We start from the raw sequence: 23,678 nt of genomic DNA, 5'->3' as shown, positions 1-23,678 counted from the left end.
CCGAGTACGCTTGCGCACGGCGCTCATTATACCAAGATGGCACCCAGTGGAGGGGGCGTGTCCGAGAGCTTGTAAGAGCTGAATGCAAATCATAGGTTGATGTTGTCAGGCCGTTCACAAATGAGACAAGATGGCTATATATCATTCGGTAGTTTTCAAATATTAACACATTTTCATCAACAGATAATGTAGTTTAATTACTGAGGAGGTAGTTCACCATAGGCCACTGCTACTGTTGGCATGAAAAGGGCATGGTCGACATCAAAATAAATGTTTACATTATATGGTTTTGTCCGTGGGTATTAAATTATACTTCACTGTTGAGGGTACAGTGAGAGAGTTTAGTCAGCTTTATTAAATTTACAGATTCCACATACAGTGACGCCTTGTCATTCACGAAAGAATGCAGGACATTCGAAAGGATAAAGGAATGAACGAACGTTTATACAGCCTCACTATACACTTCAGCAGTACTGAAGACATTTGGTGGCGGGTCGAAAAAATGAGGTACGAGAGAAGAAAGGCATAAACTCCTTTATACCATTTGTTTTTGTATCTATATATAAATTTTTGTACTACGATAATTTCATAGTGTTACATATGATTTTAATTTTATTGTCAAAGTGAAACGCTTTAACAAGTTTTTCTAAATGTTTTTTTTTTACGTGAAAAAGAGCATCATATTTATTCATGGTTCAGAGAAAAAAACCCAGATTGAAATGAAGCAAGCTGGTACATAATGCAGTGGGACTTATGGAGTCATCTGATTTGATATAATTTTGCTATAAAGGTTTGTCTTGAAATCCCATCTTTCAGATCTCTACCATGCACGCTTTTACACTCTTTCATGATGAAGCTAAAAAGGACGATGGGATCCAGAGACCAGATGTTTCTTAAAGTGTACATTTAACCTTGAGTCTCAGAGAGTTCACGGGGCATATATGCCACGATACTTGTAGTATACCTTAAAGCAAATTCCTATATCTAGCCGTACACTGAATAATGAAAATACATTTTCAAATACAGATAACACCAGAACACAGTTAACATTTTGAAAAGTGTCAATTTAACATGACAGTTGTCTTAATGAACATCATTTACCTGTACCAATACTCATTCAGCTGTCAAAATGACATTTCAGAAATCCGGATACACATTTATTAGTGTATGTACCTACATACCTATACCTATAGTTACCTATAGGATGCATGAGACATATGCACTTTAAATAACTTTTTTTGGCTTTCATCAACTTCAGTAAATCATATTTTTGTATGCCAATAAAGTTTATAATGACACGTATATCATTACAGGTCCGGTTTCTATATTAAGCTGAAATAAAACACTACTTAACCATTTTTAGAATTTGATCTACATAGCCGCCAACGAAGTTTGACTGCATATTGTCCTTTTGTGAAGTAGACTTATTCAATACATTCCTTATATCTACGACGTTTGCCCGATTGTTTATTAAATGTGATTTACGGGTTAAATGAACTGCTAAAATATAACCCTACATGAGCTTATCGGACAAGAAGTCCGATTTTGCCAGTTATCGCACCATCAGCTATCGCACTGTTGTTTCTACTCTGGTTTTACTGTCTACACTCAAAAAAATCAGAAAGTCTGAGCGATGCGAAGAAGATATATAACTGGCTCATGCAGACTTGGTATTAACTCATGACATAGCATTATAATATTTGATTTATGTGTTACGCCGTTAAGAATATTTCACTTATACGACGGCGGGGCACTGTAAGAGACGTCATATATTATTTGGCCCCTACACAGCCAGACGATGCTAGGTCTGGTGGAATAGAACTGTAGTGTTCTTCTTCCTTTAAATGCTATAAAAGAGTCACCCATTATAGTGGTGGGATTGAAAGCTGTGTAAAAATCACCATTCTTTGTTACTATAGAGAGTGGTATGAGATCACGCATGCTACCGAAGCCATTGCCATATATGACTTGTTAAAAAAACGAGACGATTGCGGACATGTTCTGTTGGCTGGCGCATACTGGAAGTCACGTGCATGAAGCATCCTGGGAGTGAATTTGTAACAAAAAGCTAAACACACACCCTGTAAGTCAGTAATTGTTTGATTTGAAAAATGATTGACTATCCTACAACATAGTCATTTAAGTGAATCAGTTATTTTTCCGGTTGGAAACGCTTCGTTAGTTCAATCGAAGACGGGTCACCCGGAGCCTAAATTTTACTATAGAACATAAATAGAAATCCGTGAACACATGGGTTTGTAAGTTATAAAGGTGAAAACGTGCAAGACCAATCTCTCTATAGAGATAACTTTAGTCTCTTTTAAGTTGACGATCAAAGGGAAAGATGTCAGGAGATGTATGTCTCATGACATTGTATGTGTTATTAAGATAAAAGACTGATAAGCCATTTACAAAAATGTTCGTATGACAGAATTTAGTAGTTGTATTAGCCCTCACCTATTTCCTACTGAACATGACGTTTGCAGATATAGGTGTACCCATCTAGTTTTACGCCCACTTGAATCAGGTCTTCAAGGAAATAACATGATTGAGTACAAGACACATTTTTCTTTAATATTGAATATGTGATTAATGTGATGATTATTTAATTTATTTAATTGTATTTCACGCCGTACTCAAGAATATTTCACTTATGTTTGCGACAGTATAGTGGAAGAAACCGGTCAGAAACAAGGAGAAACCCCACGACCACCCGCAGGTTGCTGAGAGACCTTCCCACGTTCGACCGCATATGTGATGATTAACTGCTTTGTTTGTTATTCGTCGTCTGACTTACATCCCTCGCTGATTAATTGTACTAGAAAGTGATTTGTTGCTTAAACTTATGGAGTGGATTAATAATTGGTTTCCTTTTTATTATTTTAATGCGTTTTTAGTTGAACAAATCTTTAATTTATTCTTGACTGATTTACTGGTAAATATATTCCACTGCATTGCGTTACACCGCCATAATAGTATTTCTGTATGCATGTCAAAAGCACGAATGAAACCAAACTATGACCCGAGACAACAAACTAGGTGCGATTCAGAAATATTCTCAATACACAAATTAAGGAAATCATATGCACTGGCTTTGATCGATATTAGACACACTATAGACGCATCTGCCAAAGTACATGATGTGGTTGCTTCAGACTGGTGAGGAATAAATATCATGAGTTTGCTGAACCAGAGTGACACGGCTGCAGAAAAAACTTATAACTGTATAAAGTTATTAGTACTAGAAATTAAAAAAAATATGTAGAAAAAAAAAACTTCACCTCTGTTTGAGGCAGTTAAATATGACTCAGGAAAGCAAGTCGGCCTACAGTGGTATGGAGATATGTCATCAAAGGGAGATAAATCATGTAAAAGCCTGTCGACCCGCTTCACCCCATGGCATCTTTATTCATCACAAGGGCGAAACAATGTTAGTGGTTTTTACAACTTTGTTCGTTGTGGTTTTAGAAATTATGAGCTAGTCTGCGTTTAACGACAGAACTTTAAGCTGTTTGTGCAGTAACCCCAATGTGCTGGGGTTTCCAGGGAAACGAATTCATTTATTTGAGACCAAAAGGTAAACAGGGATGATAGCATTGTGAATATTTGTGTAGGCAGATAACGGCGCGTATGTACATGTCATAAAACGTCATAAAACAATAAGCGCTGTCGCCGGCTTAGTCAGTCGTTATATTCTCCAATTGTTTCATATATATTTATTGCCAGTGCGTCTCAGATTTTCCACCGTGCGTCCATAATTTTTGACAAGGTTTGGGTATAGAAAATGGTTGAAAACTAAATCAATGGAATTGCTCTGTATCATGGAAGCTGTGTTTCAGCTAAGGCGCGGGAATTACAACGGAATTAATTATATGATGATTATGTGCTAAAAGGCAACTGTGCGCGGATGGAAGGGGCTTGCACGCATGTATGAACTTCTGAAAGCACATCGTTCGCTGGCGCGCCGAGGCGAATTAACTGTTATGCCATGATTGTCGTAAAGTTTACCTCACTAATTTCTGAAAAAAGTTTACTGTTATTATGTTTATATTATTAATTTATTTTAATGTTGAACGTCGTTTTCAATAATTTTTTACTTACAAGCTATTGGTAAGGTTTGTATGCGTGAAGAAAGCCCAAAACAACCAAAGACAATCGCGCCGCTACAGCAATGTAATAAAAAATAGAATCACGATGTTATAATCTGGATTGCTTGCTTCTGTTTTTTTTTGTAAGAGTGCAGCACTGTTGAGTTATGTTAAAATACTTGGGGATTGGATATATGACAGCGAATGTGTAATTGCCGAGATAGTAGCAGTCATAAATAAACGACATGATCCCAAGATAACTTTGAAACGACTGAGCTAAAAAAAATATCATGTTAAATATGTTTTTATCCCGAGAGTATACACATGGCAAAAAGTGGCTAAAACAGGGCTAAACGAACAAACGGATAGACTGACAGGCATCAACATGTTATCATTCTTCTCATAAGAATGCTTGTAACTAATTTTGACTAAGTTCTGTCAAGGTCATGTAGTTTCGCTTAAGTGTACAACTGCTAAAGCAAACATAATTCCTTTCTGCCTTTCAACTTAGAAACAGCCAAGTGTAACTTATTGCAGAGTAACTTCAAACCTACATTAAAATTATAGATGCTTTTGATCTTTGTAAATTGAAATCTTTATTTGTCCAGTTATGTGGATCCGTTCGTAACCCATGTAAACTGACCAAATTTCATAAATATATATGACAATCATTTTGCTAGGCCTCGTTCCAGTAACATTTTGACCTTGGTCTCCTCTTCGATTCCCTTTCAACCCATACGCAGGACACGTCAGGAAAAAGCCTTCCTCCGACATCTGCATGTTACAAATCCTTTGTTGATGTTTGTGATCATACAATTTCAAGGGATTATGCACTACATTGAGCCCGATAATATATTTGTCCGAACTGACAGCTCTGGCAAAGGCCGATATGACTTAAATTATTCCTGCTTATGTCGTTCTATCCTCGCCATTTACCGACTTAGAGAGCCCGTCTGAATGTTTGTTTACTATTCAAAGCTACTCGATTAATGGGTCTTTCTCTCCCCAAACTGCTAAACCCGTCACGGTCACTTTACGGTATTACAAACACCGATTTGCCTATATCGTTTTAAGAACTTTGCAAACATTGGAAATAGAAATACTTAAGCGGTTAATTGTAGTCATATGATCTGCAATCAAAGCTGATTATTTCCACTTGGAGGGGCGTAGACCTATACTAACAACTTCAGGTTGTACCACAGTACACGGTAAGATTGTTAGTGTTGTGGCCATTGATAGACTGGCCATCTTTTGAAGTGTAAAGATATTTCGACCTACACGTGTACTAAATCAACTCGCGTTATCAAAAGAAAGTGTTCATTTATGAACCGAGTGATGCGTAGAATTTGCTTTTCAATTCTGCAGACCTTTCTGCCCAAAAGTCACTAGCGTTAGCAGTGTTTCTTTATATTCTTGAATTATGCATGCTACAAACTTATAGACAAGCTAAAGGTACGTGGCTAAAATTAACGTTCAATAAAAGTGCAGGTTGCACCAGTCTTTGCACGCTATATAGATAAGGACGCGTCACATCGCAACAATTGCCTTGAACGTGAAAAGTCCAATGATATGCCCCTAACATATGTATAACAAAACGAAGACTAACAACCATAACCCTGAGACAACCATAACAAACCCAGCTAACCCTAACCCTAAACCACCACAGCCCTAACACAACCATAACCGTAACAGTATCATAAACTAACTCTAAAACAAACCTAACCTAACCCTAAAACAAGATAACCCTAACCGACAATCCTAACTCACAGCCCTACCCTAAATCACCCTAACTAACACGAACCTGTCCTTAACCAATACTAAAACAAGCCCAACAATAACACAGTCCTATTCTTATCCTCACACAGCCTAACCCTAACAGAGCCTTACAATCACCAACAAGTTAACCCTAGCCCTAACCCTAACTCTGACTTTAGTCGTATTCTCTATAATATTATCTAATTATATATTAATATATAGTAATTTCAATAGCATGTAAATAGAAAATCTAATATTCTCGGCCTTGTTGCAGGGCGGATTTCCACCGCTCTTTTAGCTCCACCGCGTCTCACTGAGACGCCTTACCGAAGGCAAGTAAGATGCCCCGCCCGAGCGATGATACTGATACGGGTCAACCAGTCGTTGCACTATCCCCTTCATGCTGAACGACAAGCAAGGAAGTTACAAATTCCTCTTTTAAAGTCTTATGTGTGACTCGATCAAAGACTGATCCTGGATCTACCGGTCCCGAAGCGGACGCTCTACCAACGCGCTATCGGTGCCAGTCCTAGAGTTAAAGGAAAACTGGACAATAGTATGCTCTTCCCTACATTTAATTAAATGTCCTGATTTCAAAACGGGCTTTCTGTCTTAATATAGCAGCATCACTGTCTTGCTGTTACAAACATTGTCACGAGCAAACTGTTCTGTACAGAATCATACGATGAAAAACCATTCCTGAAGAGTGATATGAAGCTGAAAACTGAAGGTAGTTCTATGGTTTTCTAGGGAAAACGATCTATGGGCTCTTCATGAAACTTAGATATGTTTTATGGAAGACCTTAAGGCTGCGCCCGGTTACTTTTGGGTTGATCGAGTAATCGGCATTTCGGAATCTTTTTCTCCAGAGCGTCATTTGGCGAAAATGTCACGTTACCGAAACATTCCTGTCATTTGTACGCCTCTAAAGGATTTGACATGCATGGAGTCCAACCTGATGTAGTTTTGTGCGCCCATTCCTAATGTAGTTTTGTACACTAAATTTGTATGCAATTAAAATGGGATTAAATGTAACAATAATATATGTAACATGTCTATGCACAGTTTCCATTTTAATTCTGGACATTTTGTCGAAATCACGCTTAGACCTAAATTATGTGAGGATCAGTTTGAACAATGTGGAAGTGACATCAGCCCCTTTGCAAATCATAATTGAGCCACAGGAGTAATATCAGTCGGCACCTCTTCACATGACGGTAATTTCTTCAACCAAAATTGACGTCATCGACCGTAAATGACAGTTTGAACACCAGCATCGCTCCCTCACAGTTATATATATATATATATATATATATATATATATATATATATATATATATATATATATATATATATATATATATAGTTATCATCGCACGTGATGCATAACATCTTAAAACTTAATGTTATTATATAAACATGAGTTTGTACTGTAGTCACAAAAAACGTCCATAATCGATAACCATGGCAGAAATGAGATTGTTCTATAGAGTATATTTTCTAAATTCAACTGAATATCAAGAGATAACTCATGCCACGTGTTAATATAAAAATTGTTATTTAGGCTAAAAATATAACGTTATGAACACTAGCTATGTCTCATGCCACCTTGGAATTAACAGCCGGTATATACTTATATATTGGCGGATCAAGCTAAAAAACCTAATTTCTAGCAATTACCATACATAAAGTTGTGAATGAAGGCCGCAAGACTGCACTGTTCACTTTAGCTATGAGTTTCTTCTGACTGCGCTTAAATTACAGCATTAAACTCACCCATTATCAATACAAGTTGGAGGATAAAGTAAGCACAAAATACTTAAATAGAATACAATATTTCGTACTAGTTTTAAAGGATGTGTATCTTCGTACCACAAAAATATACAACATAAAGAAACAGGAGCACTATCATGTTTCTCAGAAACTTAACTACCCCATGAAATGAAATCAAAGTGGTTTTATTGATTAACATATCAAATTATCAAGAAGACCCTTTAGTATGGACAATAAATTCCTTGTCAATTGTTGCTATAGGTTTAACACCTCTTAAAATTCCGTCTTTCACCGAAGCAGGAAAATGCTTCATATCAGCCACAGATAAAAGATATACTGGACAAGGGTCATGAAAGACACAATGACAGTACAATGGACACCAAAATGCGTAGATTATACGTTGTGGAATATACTGACAGTTTACCCCTGTATATCAGCATCCGCCGAGTACGTAAGTAAAACACAGTGTTCGCTTAACACGGGTTATAGTAGCCTTGTTGATTACGGAGGTTTGTACTAAGCATGGTAATACAAGAAAAACATGCATAGGCGTGAAGGGAACACACATGCACAGCTGAGTAAATAGGTCATAGAAGCGGCGTGTCGATTGGCTATACTAGAGGGCTCCACCAGTATTATTGCTTGTATCACAGTTTCCGTTAGGGTCACACACTGTCAGCGCCCAATGTTGACACTGCGTATTTGGGGGGCAATTGACGTATTGTTCCCCAGAGCAGAGGTCTGCAAAGGAGGCCCCGTTTAACTGATTTATTCTCACAATTTTGTAAAGCTCCATTAGAAAGGTAAATGTAAAACGCCTACCAGTTGTAAACTGCCCTCGGGCTTGACTGCGATATTATAAACCTATTGTAACGGTAACAGGTTTCCGAACTTCACGCCGTAATAACGTATAATCTACGCCCTCTGGCGTCCAATGGGAACACTCAAGCGGATAATGTTCTTAGTTTAAACAACAGAACAAAGGGACGTAATCGCGTATAACATCTCCCCGAAATAAACTTCACTGTTACGGTTCCACACAAATACGAGACATTTTCAAAGAAAATCCAAGCACGTGTAATTCATTCATTGCAACAGTGATTTGAAAGAAATCTCAGTTTTAATTCCATATCAAAGTTAGGAACTGTGAAATTTACATTTGGCAAGGAAATGGAACCAGGCGTATATGAAAGAGGTCCATTGTCATAAGTAGCCTACATACGTTTATTATGCTGAAGGAATGGGTTTCCTAATTTCAGCTGTTGCCGATTTCAGTTATCTTTTAGTCACCAATTACAATATGAAGATAAACCTGGTCAAGAAAACAAGGAAAAATAAAACAGCTCGACGATGATGTTGACAACAGTATCACCGTTGATGGTTGATATTAGGAATGCTTGCGTTGATTAACATGGCAATACACATGGTGTTGTAAGTAACGGTGCCAATCGTATACTACAAGTAAACCATAAAGGGTTATCAATAAAACAGATAATCGCAAGAAGCAGCATAAAACTCCAGTCCCTCAGAAATATATAAGAAATAATATAGAACACATAAGTCAACACGAAGACAGCCGACACCAGACATGCCATCCAACTCAAATCTCGAAATCATAGTCACGAAAACATCAAACAGCTTAAAATGATGATGACAATGATGAAGAAGATCATGATGTCAACGGCAGTGACGGTGAAATATTACCATGATGTTGAGATTTCTGATTTATATTAGACAAGATGAAAATCCCATTTGTGGTATAAATGTAATTAGATTGATCTCCGTGGCCGTTCGGTAAATGTGAGTTCAAGTCCAGCTCACGCTAGTTCTCCGTGCGGCCGTACGTGGGAAGGTATACCACCAACTTGCGGATGGTCGTGGGTTTCCTCCGGGACCTTCCCGGTATCCCGCCACCATAATGCTGGCCATCATCGTATAAGTGACATATCCTAGAATGCGGTATAATACACCGAATAAATAAATAAATAAATAAATAAATAAATAAATAAATAAATAAAGTATATAGTTAGATGCTCATTATTTACAATAACTCCTGCAGAACCAAAATTTTCGTAATTGAAATGCACTTCCAAAATAATGTTTTGAGAATGATTTAATGTTGCATATAACGGCATAATTAGAATAGAACGACATATTTCAATGTGGGCACATGCGACATTCTCAGTACTGTTTGCTGAAAAACAGGGGAGATAATTTTTGCTCAATATGGTTTTGGAACGTTGTTAAACTAAAAACAATAAAAGTAGCTTTATGGAGGCCAATGACCTCTAGTTAATATATTTCCAAACTCTTTTTGTGATAATTTAGAAGCTTACTTACTGTAAAAACTTCAAATTATAACATTTATTTTGCTTAATTAAAAAGATGTATGTTGCCCTGTAATCAGTCAAAGATGTCAGAAATTTGCAGGGGCGTGACAAAGCAGATCACTCCGCCTACTATTTTTCTAATTGGTCCTTCATAAAATATTTAGTGTACGGCTGGCATTTGCTTGTGGCAGAATTTATGCCGTAATAAACATAGATAAAACAGTAATAGTTCAAAGTGCTCAGTAGGCGTGTAGATGATTTCATTTAACCACTCACTAGATTAAAGGAAACCGCTGCAATCAAGGTACAACCGTACCACTTACCGTTTTTTTATGTGTCCGGTGACTCTCTGTTAGGCGTTAAGACATATCTTCATATGATTTATGCAAATCCATCCTTTTCGCAGACGTTCAAATTTATTTTTCACCAGCTGTCACCAAAAGTAAATTTATTTATTTATTTGAGTGTTTTGAATATTTTACTTGTATGGCCACCGTAAGTTTTGTTGAAGGTTCATGTCAAGCTGTTTATGTGCCTTTCATATCTTGCACGCGCATACATTTTATGCACCCTGGTATGTCTTTTTATTGAAATATTTTAACAGAAATGTATTCATTTCAAATAACGAAATAATAATGCATGGAAAAATAAAACGCAGCATTACAGGATTTGTTTATTTTAAAATTGAATATTAACTTGTTCATGTGGCTCTGTTATCTTATTTCACATTTATTTTAAGACTGTTCTTCCTTTTTATAAATTGAAATGTTTAAGAAAATAACTTCGTATTTCTTTCTAGCCATATTTTGTCATGTAAAACGCGAATCAAAAATAATACATACAATCAAAGAGTAAATATAGAACATAAATGAAATGATCAGTCGAAAAAAAATACCTTAACGATTCGCATGTTCAGTCATGCTTACCAGTGCAAAAGACAATGCACTTCCAAATACTTACTATATTACTATAGAATTTCAATAAATGCGAAAATTATATACATCTACGTGTCACACAAACCACAAGTGTAACTAAAAATATTGTTGATATTAACAAACATGCCTAATGCTTAGAGGGTAATTTAACTTCAATAAACTGCTTATGAGCGCTAAATACATGCTTCACATATCTATAACATACATTTATATCCATTTATATTAAATAAAAAGCTGCTCATTTTTGTTTTTGGTATTTACAGCATTTACATTTAATATTGGGGTGATGTCGAAATACTTTCATTAATTGTTAGTCAGTTGGTTACTTGATTTTAGCTTCACATCTGCTCAAAGTATTCCGTCTGTATAAGCGTTACCTGACGCTGTATAAGCGTTACCTGACGCTGTATAAGCTTTACCTGACGCTGTTTAAGCGTTACCTGAAGTTTTTCTGACCTGTATAAATAATGCTTAGGTGATCATACTTCTTGCCAAAGGCATCGGGGGCTTTGAAAACGCTGCGTCCATAAACTTGGATCCATAAAACTCCCCGTTTTAATGATTCACCTATTGTTTAATTTAATTATCTGACCAACAAATCCATCATTTGTCTAGTTAACAGTGTATTTCAATCAAATTTTTAAAAAAAAATCCGAATACAGTCAAAGTATGGTTCAGTGGTTCCTTCATGCGTAGGGAAAGTTCGATAAATTAACGATTATAGTAATTTAGTAATATCGTTCTATTGTGTATATATTACATTAACTGGCTTAGTCCGTCCTTGGAGAGGCGATACCACTGATCTCATTTACTGATAAAATGGCTTTCCATCAGGTTTGGACTGGTGTGAATTTCACTCATTAGATTAACCGATAACATGGCAGTTCTCACAAAATTGTCCAATTCCAGCCAGTGAGCCATTGATTTTTTTTCTAACCAACTTATGATAAACGACCTAAAATTCCGCGGAAGAGTAAGTTGTACCTAATGTGTGACTCTGAGAATTTTTGTGATCTTAAAAATGTACATGTTTGGAAAATAGAATATAATTATTCACAACTGGGAGGATATAACTTTCAGCAACTAAAGTTATATTTTGTTATAAACGCAAATTCGATCCTCGAAAAATGAAAGTTTACGCGAAATTTTAGGATTTTTACCGTATAAATCACAGCGTATGGAGCGTTAAGCCTTGGGTGGATAGGTGGTGAGGGAAGAGGCGTATATATCTATCCATCGAACTGGTGCAGAAAATAGATCACGAATCTTCCGCCGAGTGTTTTCACGTAACTCATGTGTACTAAAGGGTCAATGCCGTATCTGAGAAGAGCTAATACGAAGTCAGGAACGCCTCGTTTTATACTCCACATCAAAGAGCTGAATGTACCCATGGCAGATTTATTATTTATATAAACGCTCCACCATCCAGATTCATCTCAAAGACTACACAGGTAATGTGAAAACGCAATTATTTGGAGGCGGTATGATTTATTACTCGTGGAAAATTGAGCCTTAGCTTAGTCCTTTACCAGGTGACAATGAATCAGGCTTAATGATGTTATCAGCGAAAAGGAGCTTCGGACTGCTTTGTCCCAAAGGTACGCTTCCTAGCATTAGTCAATTATCCGTTCAGCTTCACGACCACCATCCATTCCAGATTTCTCAAAGCCACAGATTTATCCGCAGATAAGGCAAATAATACTACCCGTTAATAAATATCTTCGTGAAAACCCTTGTGGAATGAAACAGCCTATTTTTGCTGTAAACTGCTCTTCTGAAGTTGTCCATCATATACGTAACCTATATCCCCGCGCCAAATTAGCGCCTTCTAACGGTTGCACTGAGTTATTGGGCGCCAAAATGTTGCAGGACCGGAAAGGCGGTTCATACAATCATATTATATTACGCATCGGATAAATGAATCAATTAGAAAATTCGTCATACTCATAATCTGAATATTTCCTCAATGCTGTGGTTATACCCAATTTGCCTTTTTAGCAAATGAATATATCCGTCGCGATGTCTTTATATACGATTCATACTAATTCCAAAATCAGGCACATATTGACTTCCTCTCCGACCATACCTGAGGAGGTATGGCATCAGCCTGCAAACGGTCGTGGATTTTTCCCGTGCTCTGTCCCATTTCCTCCCACCATATTGCGGGCGCCATCGTGCATCGTGTATAAGTGAAATATCCTTGAGTACGGCGTAAACACCAATCAAATATATAATCAAATCAAAAGCACGCTTACAACAAATTTTACGCTGCAGATAAACTGATGCAAAACCTTTCATATATGTGTCTGTACATTTCTTTTACTCGAACAACATTGATGATTCACATATATTACATCTAGACAGGATTCCTTTCGCTCATTTGAACACTATTACACCATAACAATTTAAGATCGCTAACATACAGGAATAAGTTACGCTTAATAAAACAACACTTTATAACTCCAGAGGTTAACAATATTGCCCTTGCATAGCCTCTGAAACAAACTGGACCGATTTCACTCCAAGATTTTGCTGAAATAATTTTGCACTGGATGACACCAACAGAAAAGAACCAGTGTCCATTTATACAACATTTAAGGGGAAACAAAACGCGCATACGGTAAGACATACTTTAGTGGAGTCAATACTGTGAGAGGACTGTGACAGTAATGTGAAACAAATGGGACTTTTGCGTAAATAATTTGGTACAATGTGAACTGCTTCCAACTGTCTATGTCTTCAACTTAGTTGGCAATATCCAGTGTTTTCAGTCTGCGAGTTCAGTCTATCTTCCTTTATTTGATAATACCAGCTCGTGAAATAGAGGCGTTATCTTATCGCTTTTTGCAGCCTAAAGTGAAAAGGTTTTTCATTCAGTGTTGTAGCACTCGATCACACACATATCGGCCACTTCCAAGCGGCAACATTTTATGGAGAACTGTTCGAGGTTTCTAAATGATTTCTCTCTGTTGGTCTGTATGCTGTGATGGGTTTTCCGCTGTGAGAGTGAAGATTTGGTAAGGCGTCGTGAACTGCTGTTGCGTTGTTTGTTTGGCAGTCTGAGTTTGGAGGGGAAAAAGGTTCGTCATCTACTCGGATCTCTTCTTCATCATTGCTATCATCTTCCAAGGGAGATAAGCGATCCTGATTGTCTTCTTCCGGACTTCTTTGCTCGCTGTTCGGGCTGTTATAGGGTGAAGCGATCGACGTTCCGTTAGAACGCTTACCGCCCTCCTCTTCTCTTTTCTGCTTTCTCCATTTTGCCCTTCTGTTTTTGAACCAAACCTGGAAAAAGCAAACATAATCCATTAAAATGCGATAGGATAAAAAAGGAAGAAATACACAAATACCGCCAAAAGAACATTGCGCACCATATTGATGGAAGGCATTGTCACCAAGGCCAAACTGAAAGAGGGGACATATACATATCCCGCTGCTTAACACCTAATGATATACAAAGGCCAAAAACAACAACAACAACACCAAAAGCAGGTGGCCTTTTACTTCAAGGCACACAGAAAAAGACACAAGTACATCTATTTATATACCTACTGCATATAAATTAATACATGGGAATGTTATGCCATAATTATGGATTTTTGTCAATGTACCATTCAGTGAAAAGATTAATAGTACTGAATCAGGCTTTGCCGGAGTCCATTTACGTTTGGACACAGCATGCAATCAGACCTAAGGCAGTAACACCAATATCCATTAGGCCTGTAACGCCATGAAGGGATTAGTTTGTATTTTGCCCTTTTTCCGGGATAGAAACACAGCGGCACGTGTTTTTAACTGGCTCTAATCCCATCGGCTGATTCCTGGAGCCGTGGACGATTATACGGAAACAGAGTTCTACGCCCAATGTAATTCGTGTCGATTCTAGCTCCAGCGAACATCACTCATCACGCCAATGCCTCGATCGGGAGCTTTGGGATACCGTCAATGAAGGGTGTGAAATTATGATGGACCCTAAGGCGCAAGATTTAATGCCACGGTGGTTATATTCGAGAATACGCTATCACGTTTCCAGTGGTTTGCATTTTAAGGTGAATGCTCAGCAAACAGTCCTCCTATAGACATGCCCCAGGTAACAGGGCTATCGGAAGAAAGGTGTTCGACATGGCGCAGTGTTGTGTCACGCACTGTTTGCTTTCTCTCCAACAGAACTGCAGCATGCTTCGGATTAAAATATATATGAAGTTAATAACAAATTGCAACGGAGCAAAACGAAAGATATGTTATAATTTTGCAATAATCTTCACGATACAGTGCTCCCGAAAATAAAAACCGCTATCCAAAAGAGGGTTTCATACATTGCTGTAGAGATATTAATCGTAATAAATGATAGAAACTAACATGGAAAGTTATGTTTCTGTGCGCGCTGATATCGTGTACGTTATATGTACAGTTACGGGTTGATGATGATATAGTCGCTCTGGTGATCCACCAGTAAAAAGACAACCAGTATGCGAGTCCCCTAAGGCAACTTGGCAGGCGGTGTCGAATTGCACTCCGCCATTGCCCCTAACAAGTAACAGTCATACATTTAATTGAGCCTCGTTACTGAATAACGCGATTTTCACTTCTGTTTCCCTTTGATCCTGTGCTAATGGGGGGAGCTTAGGGGCAACCGGCCGACGGGTTAGAAGACAACGCGTCTGCCTCGGGCCCCATTCGCAGTGCTGAAACAACCCTTATTTGCCACCAGAGTAGCACAAACAGCTAGACATCAAAACCACATCGTGTGATAATGATGTTAGGGGTTCTAGTAACGCTTGATGTAACTCTACGCCAATAAGGCTGTCATTTCATGTGTACGGCACGGCCACGTAGGGGCTTGTCTCAGACTGCTCAACCACTTGCGCTATTTCCTGGAGGAATTGACTCGGAGAATCGTCAAAAAACTAACTTTATCTGGGCAGTTTGCGTGGAAATAATCAATCAACCACCGGTTGAAGGAGCTGCCATTCACAGATGTGATCCAAACACATTGTGTCATAAAGTACACAGATGTCTGCCAGAACAAATTATTCAAGTCTGAACGATATTCCCCCACCTCACCTCCAGTTTTGCACCTCGATGACTAAGAACCATAAATAGTTTTAATGAATGCGAATCCGGTAAAATACTTGTACACACGTGTCATCGATTTTTTACCTTGCAGTATTTGGTCACAGCATTTGTAGGGTTAAAGTCACATGCAATGGTGCGCAGTAAAACACCAATTTGAAGTGGCGACCGCATTATGCGGAGAGCAGTCATAATTTAGATGTGATATTCCAATGTCTCTTGATTGCTCACACAGGAGCTCCTAACAAGTACTTCGTAATAGTTGCTTTGAGCGTTTGTTATCGCCATAAAGCTTTCCCTCTATTAAAGATGAAAGGGGACTTTCAATGTGGCAAGGTGCGGCCATTTCATATACTTATACCCTAACAGTTTGTCAACGGTCTTTCTATGAGCTTATACAGAGCAATCGCTTTTAGAAGGGTTTAATAATGCCCCAGTTCGTTTGTTCATTGAGAGATATAGTTGATAAGATCTGCAATGTCGCCGTTTTGAGGCTAAATAGAGCGCGAGGGATAAAATAATAAAGCACTTGGCACAAAGCCTTGCTACCGAATGGTAGGCTGATAAGTATGGATAGATGTGCGTGCGGAAAAGGGAACTTCATTCTCCCTCCAGAGATTGCCAGTTCCTTGACCTAGGAGAATTACCCTGAATCATTTATTCGCTGTTGCCAGCACAAAGTAGTTCCACATTAAGGGAAAGCCGACTATAGGCCAGATTAGCTAGATAAGCCCATGTCATGGTGTGAACAGGAAAAGAGATTTCGTTTTTCAAAGCATCAACGACCTCAGTGAAACCTAGATTAATCATTAAGGGCATCGAGCGGCTGAAAATACAAGCATATACAAACACCACAGTACGTCATCCAAAGATTTTTTATATAAAAAAATAAAACTGAAAAAATAAATTTTTATATGATTTTAAAATTTTAAAAAACTTCACACAATTTCTGACGTTTTGCTCTAAAATATGCATGTAAAATACTAAAAAATGTCACTACTTTAAAAGTTTGCCATATGTCGATATAAACAGGTTAAAAAAACAAAGTAGTTTGGCTATAACTATATCTATGCGTATTGCTAAGTCTTTTTATTGAGTGACAGAGCATATTGTTGAAAAAGTGGAAGGAAATGAGTATTTAAGTGCATTATTTAGATAGCTTCTTTGTCTCTTACGTGTACTAAACACGCACGCATGATTAGCAAAAAAGGTACATTGTAGCTTTTCGTGAATAGTGTGACGTTTTTAAAGCATAGACATTGGGGTTGCTTAAGAGTTTTTCAAAGGTTTCATTGTCAAATTAACGCATTCAGGGTCACCCTATTTGATGTGAATTATTTTGAAATGTGACATTTTTATAATCGCTTATTATGTCTAAGCCTTTGATCAATTCACACCTTGTCGTTATGTGGCTTTGATGTAGCAGGAAATCGTGAGGATAAGTAATTGAGTAAAAAAAACACACCTGTATTTTATACAGATTAGCCGATTGATAATCTAAACAGTCTCAAGTCACGAAGGCAAATCTGAGTGGTTAACGTCTAATGTACATATTCATCACCTTACTTGAGCTAAGGTTGTGTGCTTGCGCTTGCTGATGTATGCTGAGGTTTATGTATGTACATATATGTATAGGCGGAACTGAAGATTTTAACTTTAAATAAATTCACTTCAATCGGATATAAATTTTAATACATGACTTGTATTAAACTACACTAAGAAGACAGGTTATATGAATATTGGTGATGTTTTTTTCTTTTCGATGTTGGATTTTATTATTTGAACAAAATGGCCTGCGATATAACCCCAAGGAATATGACCGTATACTGAAGCCCCACCTCATGTTAACCAATACATTTTGTGTATTTTCGTACCTCACAAAATATGTCCACAACAATTAATTTTCGTCGAATGTCCAAAATTTCAAAATCGCTGCGATAGCTCAAAGAACAGAGAATCCCCCCCACCCACCCCATATAAAAGTTTTTGTTCAAAATTTGTTAATGTAGTCCCAAAACAAGGCACATGTTCTTATAACAATAGCTGTATAGTATACATTTAATATACTGAAATAATACTCATATAATATTTATATTTATATGACTTTATTATATTGTAAAAGCTCAACGCCGGCCTATAGGTGAAAATTTTTTGAATACGGCATTAAACACACGCCATGAAATAAATAAATTGCAAAAGCTGTAAAAGGCAATGAAGGTATATGTCATATATGCCTATATTACTATCTTAGTATTGTAATGGTGTTATTAATTTGGTATATATGCTCGACACCACAACTTACCTCAACTCGTTCTTCTTTCAAATCAATTTTGATGGCCAGTTCTTCCCTCAGGAGGACGTCAGGATAATGTGTCTTCTGGAAGGTGTTTTCTAGTTCCTCCAGCTGTTCTTCGGTAAAGATCGTCCTGTGTCGCCTCTTCCGTTTGTGACCGACTCGGGCAAAATCGGCGGCACTGAGGAGACCGGGAAATGGGGGATAACCTACAACGGTAGGAACTTAATAAATAACCATAACCTATTTGTTGTTGTAATTATTTGAAGAGTACTGTGTTGGCTGTCTATATACATGGCTGGTATATATTCATCTACCATACATACGTACATGTTTGAAACCTTTGTTTCCATTGTAAATAATAAATAATATATGAATAAATGACAATAACGTCTTTTTTAAAAATGTCTGTCCTCAAATGAAAAACACGCGAGGAATAATTCTAGAAAAATTCTGGAAAAATTCATACAATTTTTACAGCAAACAAACCAAACCTAACCAAGGATAATACTGAGTTTTCGGAGGCCTATTATGTCTGGACTATATCACCCTTAATTGGTTAGTCTCACAAGATGACCCTTTTCTGGTGGAAATAAAAAAAGACGGAACTGTTATATTTATGAAAAGAGATTTTTCCCTTTCATAAACAAAATAAACATTATTGTACTGAAGCCTTGAAATACAATAATTCGGATTAATTATCATTTTATTCGTTATTTATATACGAGCGTAATTGTCTAAGCGTTATCAGCCTTACCGACAAGTATTGTCTACATTTATGCCTAATATCATTTGTCAAAATGCCCATCGGGATTGACTTTAAATTATTTATGGGGATTAATCCGTGTGGAAATTTTATAGCACAAGTATAGCTAACACGGTTTTTTTTTTTACTTGAAACAATTCTGCAGGTCCGATGACTCACAGATTAGAATTCATTTCGTTCTAATTTGAAAATTGTTCCCCCAAATGTCAGAAATATTATCCATATCAGATATTATATTAATTCCATTTGGCTGTGGTTTTCACAAATTCGACTTATGTTTCATGCATGTGGCGTGAAAGAGTCCTTTCCTTTAGTAAGGCTTATTTGGGTTTGTCTGGCCACAACAAGGAAAATCGCTTAAAACAGTCTGAGATTGTGTAACTGATAACATTTGCTGAACGACTTTGTGCTTATTCTAGGCCATAGCTGACATTTTCGGCAAATTATACTGATAACCGGATTACACTCTAGCAGAGATGCCCTTTTCCAGTAAAACAATTTGGGTCGAAGCCAGTGAAAATATTGGTGTCCAAGTGAATGACTGTACCTCCGCGCTGTTGATAACTTTTTAATTTCTGCGCTGAATTCGACACATGGTTATGAAAGGACGTGTATAAAACAATACACACGGTTAGAGCCGTTATAGAGTGTAACTTCATTGCGATGCCATTTAAAATTATCAGCACATGATTGATTTGTACTTTCAGCCTCTCTGCATTATGCCATGCTTGAGGTAGGGCTGTATGTTAACGTGGAAATGCATGCATTAAGAAAAATGCAACAATTGCAAATCGTAAAAAAAACTCCTTTTGCTTTTTTTATATATAAAATTGCCATTGCTTGGGTATCTATGCCTCCGATGAGTCCTTAATCTGTTCGGCTCTAAATACCAAAAAATACTATCCCAAAGATAATTGTACCTAAATTACTGCCTTCATTACCATGGTCTTTTGATGTTTGTGGCTGTAATGTCATCGTCTTTACCGATTCGACGTCTTGTTTGCTATTTTCAGAAGGTATCTAAAAGGCCAATAGGAAACTAGTTTGCTGACGGGTCTTTGAGCCTACCGTAATTAGTAAAGCGAATTTGACAAGGAAAGATCGGTGACCTCATGAACATGCATCTAAATCAAAGCTTTCAAATTCGCTTTCAGTCCATGTAAAATAAGGTATGGCTTCCGGTACATAAGAGCGACATCTGTCGGCTGATAAATTTAGCAGCAGCTGCGTGTGGATAAACGGAGGATGAAAAGTTTGTAAAGTTTGTGAGCTACTGCCATTGAGTTTCCAGAGGTCAGAGCGTGGCTTGAAAGGCGTGATGATTTGATTTGTGAGAAGATAATCATCGAACGATGCCAGGAGCGTTGACCATTTTATCTTTCATCAGCCAATTACAAATCATTGGCGTATCAACAGGCTACCTGCGATTCTAACTATGGTCACGTGATATAGTGATGACCAATACCGAAGATGGCAAATGTCTCTCTTATTTTACTGTCAGTTTCTTTGACAAAAGTTTCCAAAATTGCAAATGACACGCAGGTCTTATTATGCCATGGTTAAAATACTCCGCTCAATGTTCTTCATCTTTGGAAAAGCTTGTAAAATTACCCATTTAGCAGACGACGTTTCGCTAATTAGTACCCCGTGGACAAACAAGAGGAGACTCTGGGTACAGTGATTCTGACGTATTTTACCCTGGTGGTCTTTGAGCTACTAGCATGCAAGTATTATATTAATCGATAAAGAGATATAAAAATATACTATCTGGATAGTGCCTAAAGGATGCAAGATAACAGTGTGCTTTCTGATGAATGGAGCGGCAGAATACTTTGATCGGGACATGGACATAAATGGCAACCAGCCTGGAGGGGAATACTTATATAGGTTTTCATTACAGAACGTACCACAATGGTGGAAAAAAGCACATCTATTACTGTACTATATATATACAGTAAATATTATCTGCTATTTACTACCAAAACCTGCGTTTTTATCGTATATAGTAATATACCACAAATACTAGGCCTTAAGCCGAAAGTTCTGTACATACGAAATATGTGAGCAACATAAATGAAATTTTGTTTAAATACATTCTCATCTTGCAGCCACCGTCATCACCTCAGAAAACATTTTTAATAAAACAAAGAAAAAAGATTTAATAAAAGCGTGTCTAGAAGTGGTTTACAGCAAAGCTTATTAATGTGCCAACTGTTACATAAATTGGTACATTTAGTGATAATGTAATGAACGTCTTTTCTGTTTAAAAAATATTTTGTGCGAAGAATATTACTACGTTCTATAGGTTTTGAAATTATATATGCTTTTAACTGGTTCAAAAAGTTAACGACATTTCAAATTTTTGTCATAGAGAAAGAAAAGCGTTCTATTCCTTTTGTCTCACGTTATTCTTAGCTGAGGGTTTGGTTTATCCTTACGCAAAGAAGAATATTGGCAATACTGAAATCACCTGAATATGATAGTCATGGGATAGAGATATGCAGTGTTATTTCTCATTTAAAATATTTATAACTAATATATTTATGCCAAATTTACCAAAAGCTCGTCTTGATCATTGATAGATGTAAATACAGGAAACAGATTATTATCTGGGTAAATTACGAAAGAGCACTTACTGTTGTTAATTCGCTTTTAACTTAATAGGGAAGTATACTCCTTAAGAATATTTATGATATCAATCTTAATTCAATATTATTTTATAATAAAAAGACACGAATTTTTTTTACAGAAAAAATTCTTTTCACAGAAAAATAAAATGATATTTACTAAGGTATTTGTCAAGTCAAAAAGAAAGACTGTTTTCTCAGTAAGATCTCAAAATATATTCACATCGCTTTCCACAAAACCTTGAAAATTCACTTCGTAGTAAATTCAAAGGTCACCATAGAGCCAATCTTTTCGATCTAATGTGATTTCGGATACTCAGATGCGAGCTTTATACTGTCACCCTCTGCCGTATTTTAAACGCCGTGTACTATGACTAAACAAGGGATTCCATGACTATCGTATCTTTCATCTGATTTGTCCGGCTGGCTCCCTTTTGGGACAATGGTGATAGGCTCGTTACAGCCTGTGTCCATGCTAATGACCTACTGACCAATGAGATGATTACTGACCGAGCTTTGTCTCCGTGGACCTGACATATACCACATGGCTTCTATATGATCATACGGAACAGCTTTCACCTGCGTTTTGGAATAAAGGAAAGTTTTCACACCAGACGACGGAGTCATCCAACATTGAAAAAAAAAACCTAACTATTTCTAGATTTTTGCGCCTATAAGTAAAGGGGAAGAAAAAATATGATAAAACAGCAAAACATTTTTTCATCAAAATATTCCGTATTATTAAATGCTACTTTCTAGTTGTATGCAGGTGGGGATAGGTGTCTGGGGTAGCGTAGAGGTATACATAGTATGGCTCCAGTCCCTTTGTCTTCTTATAAGTGAAAAACCAATCCCTAAATGAAACAGCAATCAAATGCTGCATTCTATGTCTTCACTTTTTGTTTATTACTATACTCCGTTTCGTCACGATACTCCAAAACCACGATACTTTGAGTTGTACTTAATGCTAAGATTGAAGAGCTATACCGTGGACAATTATTCACGCTCTATAACTATTCTCTCTATTAGGTGTATTTGACATTTGTGGAAATGCTATCCTAATAACTTAAGTGAAATAGTAAAGAAATTGCAGATATTGACAGATCTTGAGAAGCTATGTGAGGTTCTAGTAGTATACATAAAAGCAATTGTAAAACTATTATTTTGAATGTAATTAGAACTTTACATGAAGCGGTAGTTATAGTCAATTTGTTTCTCAGACTTTGTTGTCATGACGATTCGCACTCCATGAACATACGCCTAAACAATTAAAAATGTGATTGAAAATAAAAAGATAGATACAAATTAAATTTGTTATTCAACAGTATCCTCGCAAAATAAAGCCTTAAATATGAAGAATAAAAATAACATACCAATTCTATACTGTCCATTTCAATCAAATGTATGCGTATGCAAATAAATTATAAATTATGTATGAAAAATGTCATATAAAGTGAATTCCTGGAGTCTGTATAGTACAGAGAAATTCCCCATGAGTATATAATAAAGCCAGATACAGCGTAGGTAACTTTGGAGATCTAATTTGTAGAAGAGACGAGGGTTAACGCGCGTCTTTTTTGAAGCTGTTCCGCCAACAGTTTAACACAATTGAAGTGTTTTGTAAATGTACGAAAGGATCGTATAGTGTAGGTTGTTGGCCTAGAGGCGATGTTCCGCTGTTGATTATTAGCCGTGTGAAGCTGACCGTCCCCCTACGTTTAGGCACACACAGAGATAGTGGTATAATATAAAGCTGGGGAAGCTAGAGACCTCTAGGGTGCGAGCAATGAAGCAGTACAACAACTGATACTCTGACGAGATAACATGTCCTCTCCATTTTATTCTCAAATTCTTCTCACCCGCCGCCTGTACCGTCTGTGATGGGTTCTATAAATGTTCCATACATAACCCACACCGATTTCCCTCCCCACAACGGCAACAAGACGGACAGATTAACGAACTCAAATGAACTCCAGTTACAGCTTTAAGGTGTCTACATTGTATGTTAATGTTAGGGAAGAGTTAAACATGGCAGTGC

At 37.1% G+C, this 23,678-nt stretch overlaps 2 protein-coding genes across 2 annotated transcripts in view; both read right to left on the bottom strand.

The window, feature by feature from the left end:
* LOC135467034 (paired-like homeodomain transcription factor LEUTX) overlaps positions 1-13,054 on the bottom strand; it is a 50,497-nt gene extending 37,443 nt beyond the window's left edge. The window contains exon 1 of the mRNA XM_064744791.1: positions 12,968-13,054. Coding sequence (XP_064600861.1) covers positions 12,968-13,054 — 87 coding nt within the window. The remainder of the gene's footprint in view (positions 1-12,967) is intronic.
* A 755-nt stretch (positions 13,055-13,809) lies between these two features.
* The window catches only part of LOC135467032 (homeobox protein goosecoid-like), a 14,041-nt gene continuing 4,172 nt past the window's right edge, over positions 13,810-23,678 (bottom strand). Inside the window, exons 2-3 of the mRNA XM_064744789.1 lie at positions 18,257-18,456; positions 13,810-14,166 (exon numbers count right to left, since the gene is read on the bottom strand). Of these exons, the coding sequence (XP_064600859.1) occupies positions 13,810-14,166; positions 18,257-18,456 (557 nt within the window). The remainder of the gene's footprint in view (positions 14,167-18,256; positions 18,457-23,678) is intronic.

This window comes from Liolophura sinensis, chromosome 6, assembly GCF_032854445.1.
Source record: "Liolophura sinensis isolate JHLJ2023 chromosome 6, CUHK_Ljap_v2, whole genome shotgun sequence".
Classification (NCBI taxonomy): domain Eukaryota; kingdom Metazoa; phylum Mollusca; class Polyplacophora; order Chitonida; family Chitonidae; genus Liolophura; species Liolophura sinensis.
This window is presented reverse-complemented; position numbering and strand designations above follow the sequence as displayed.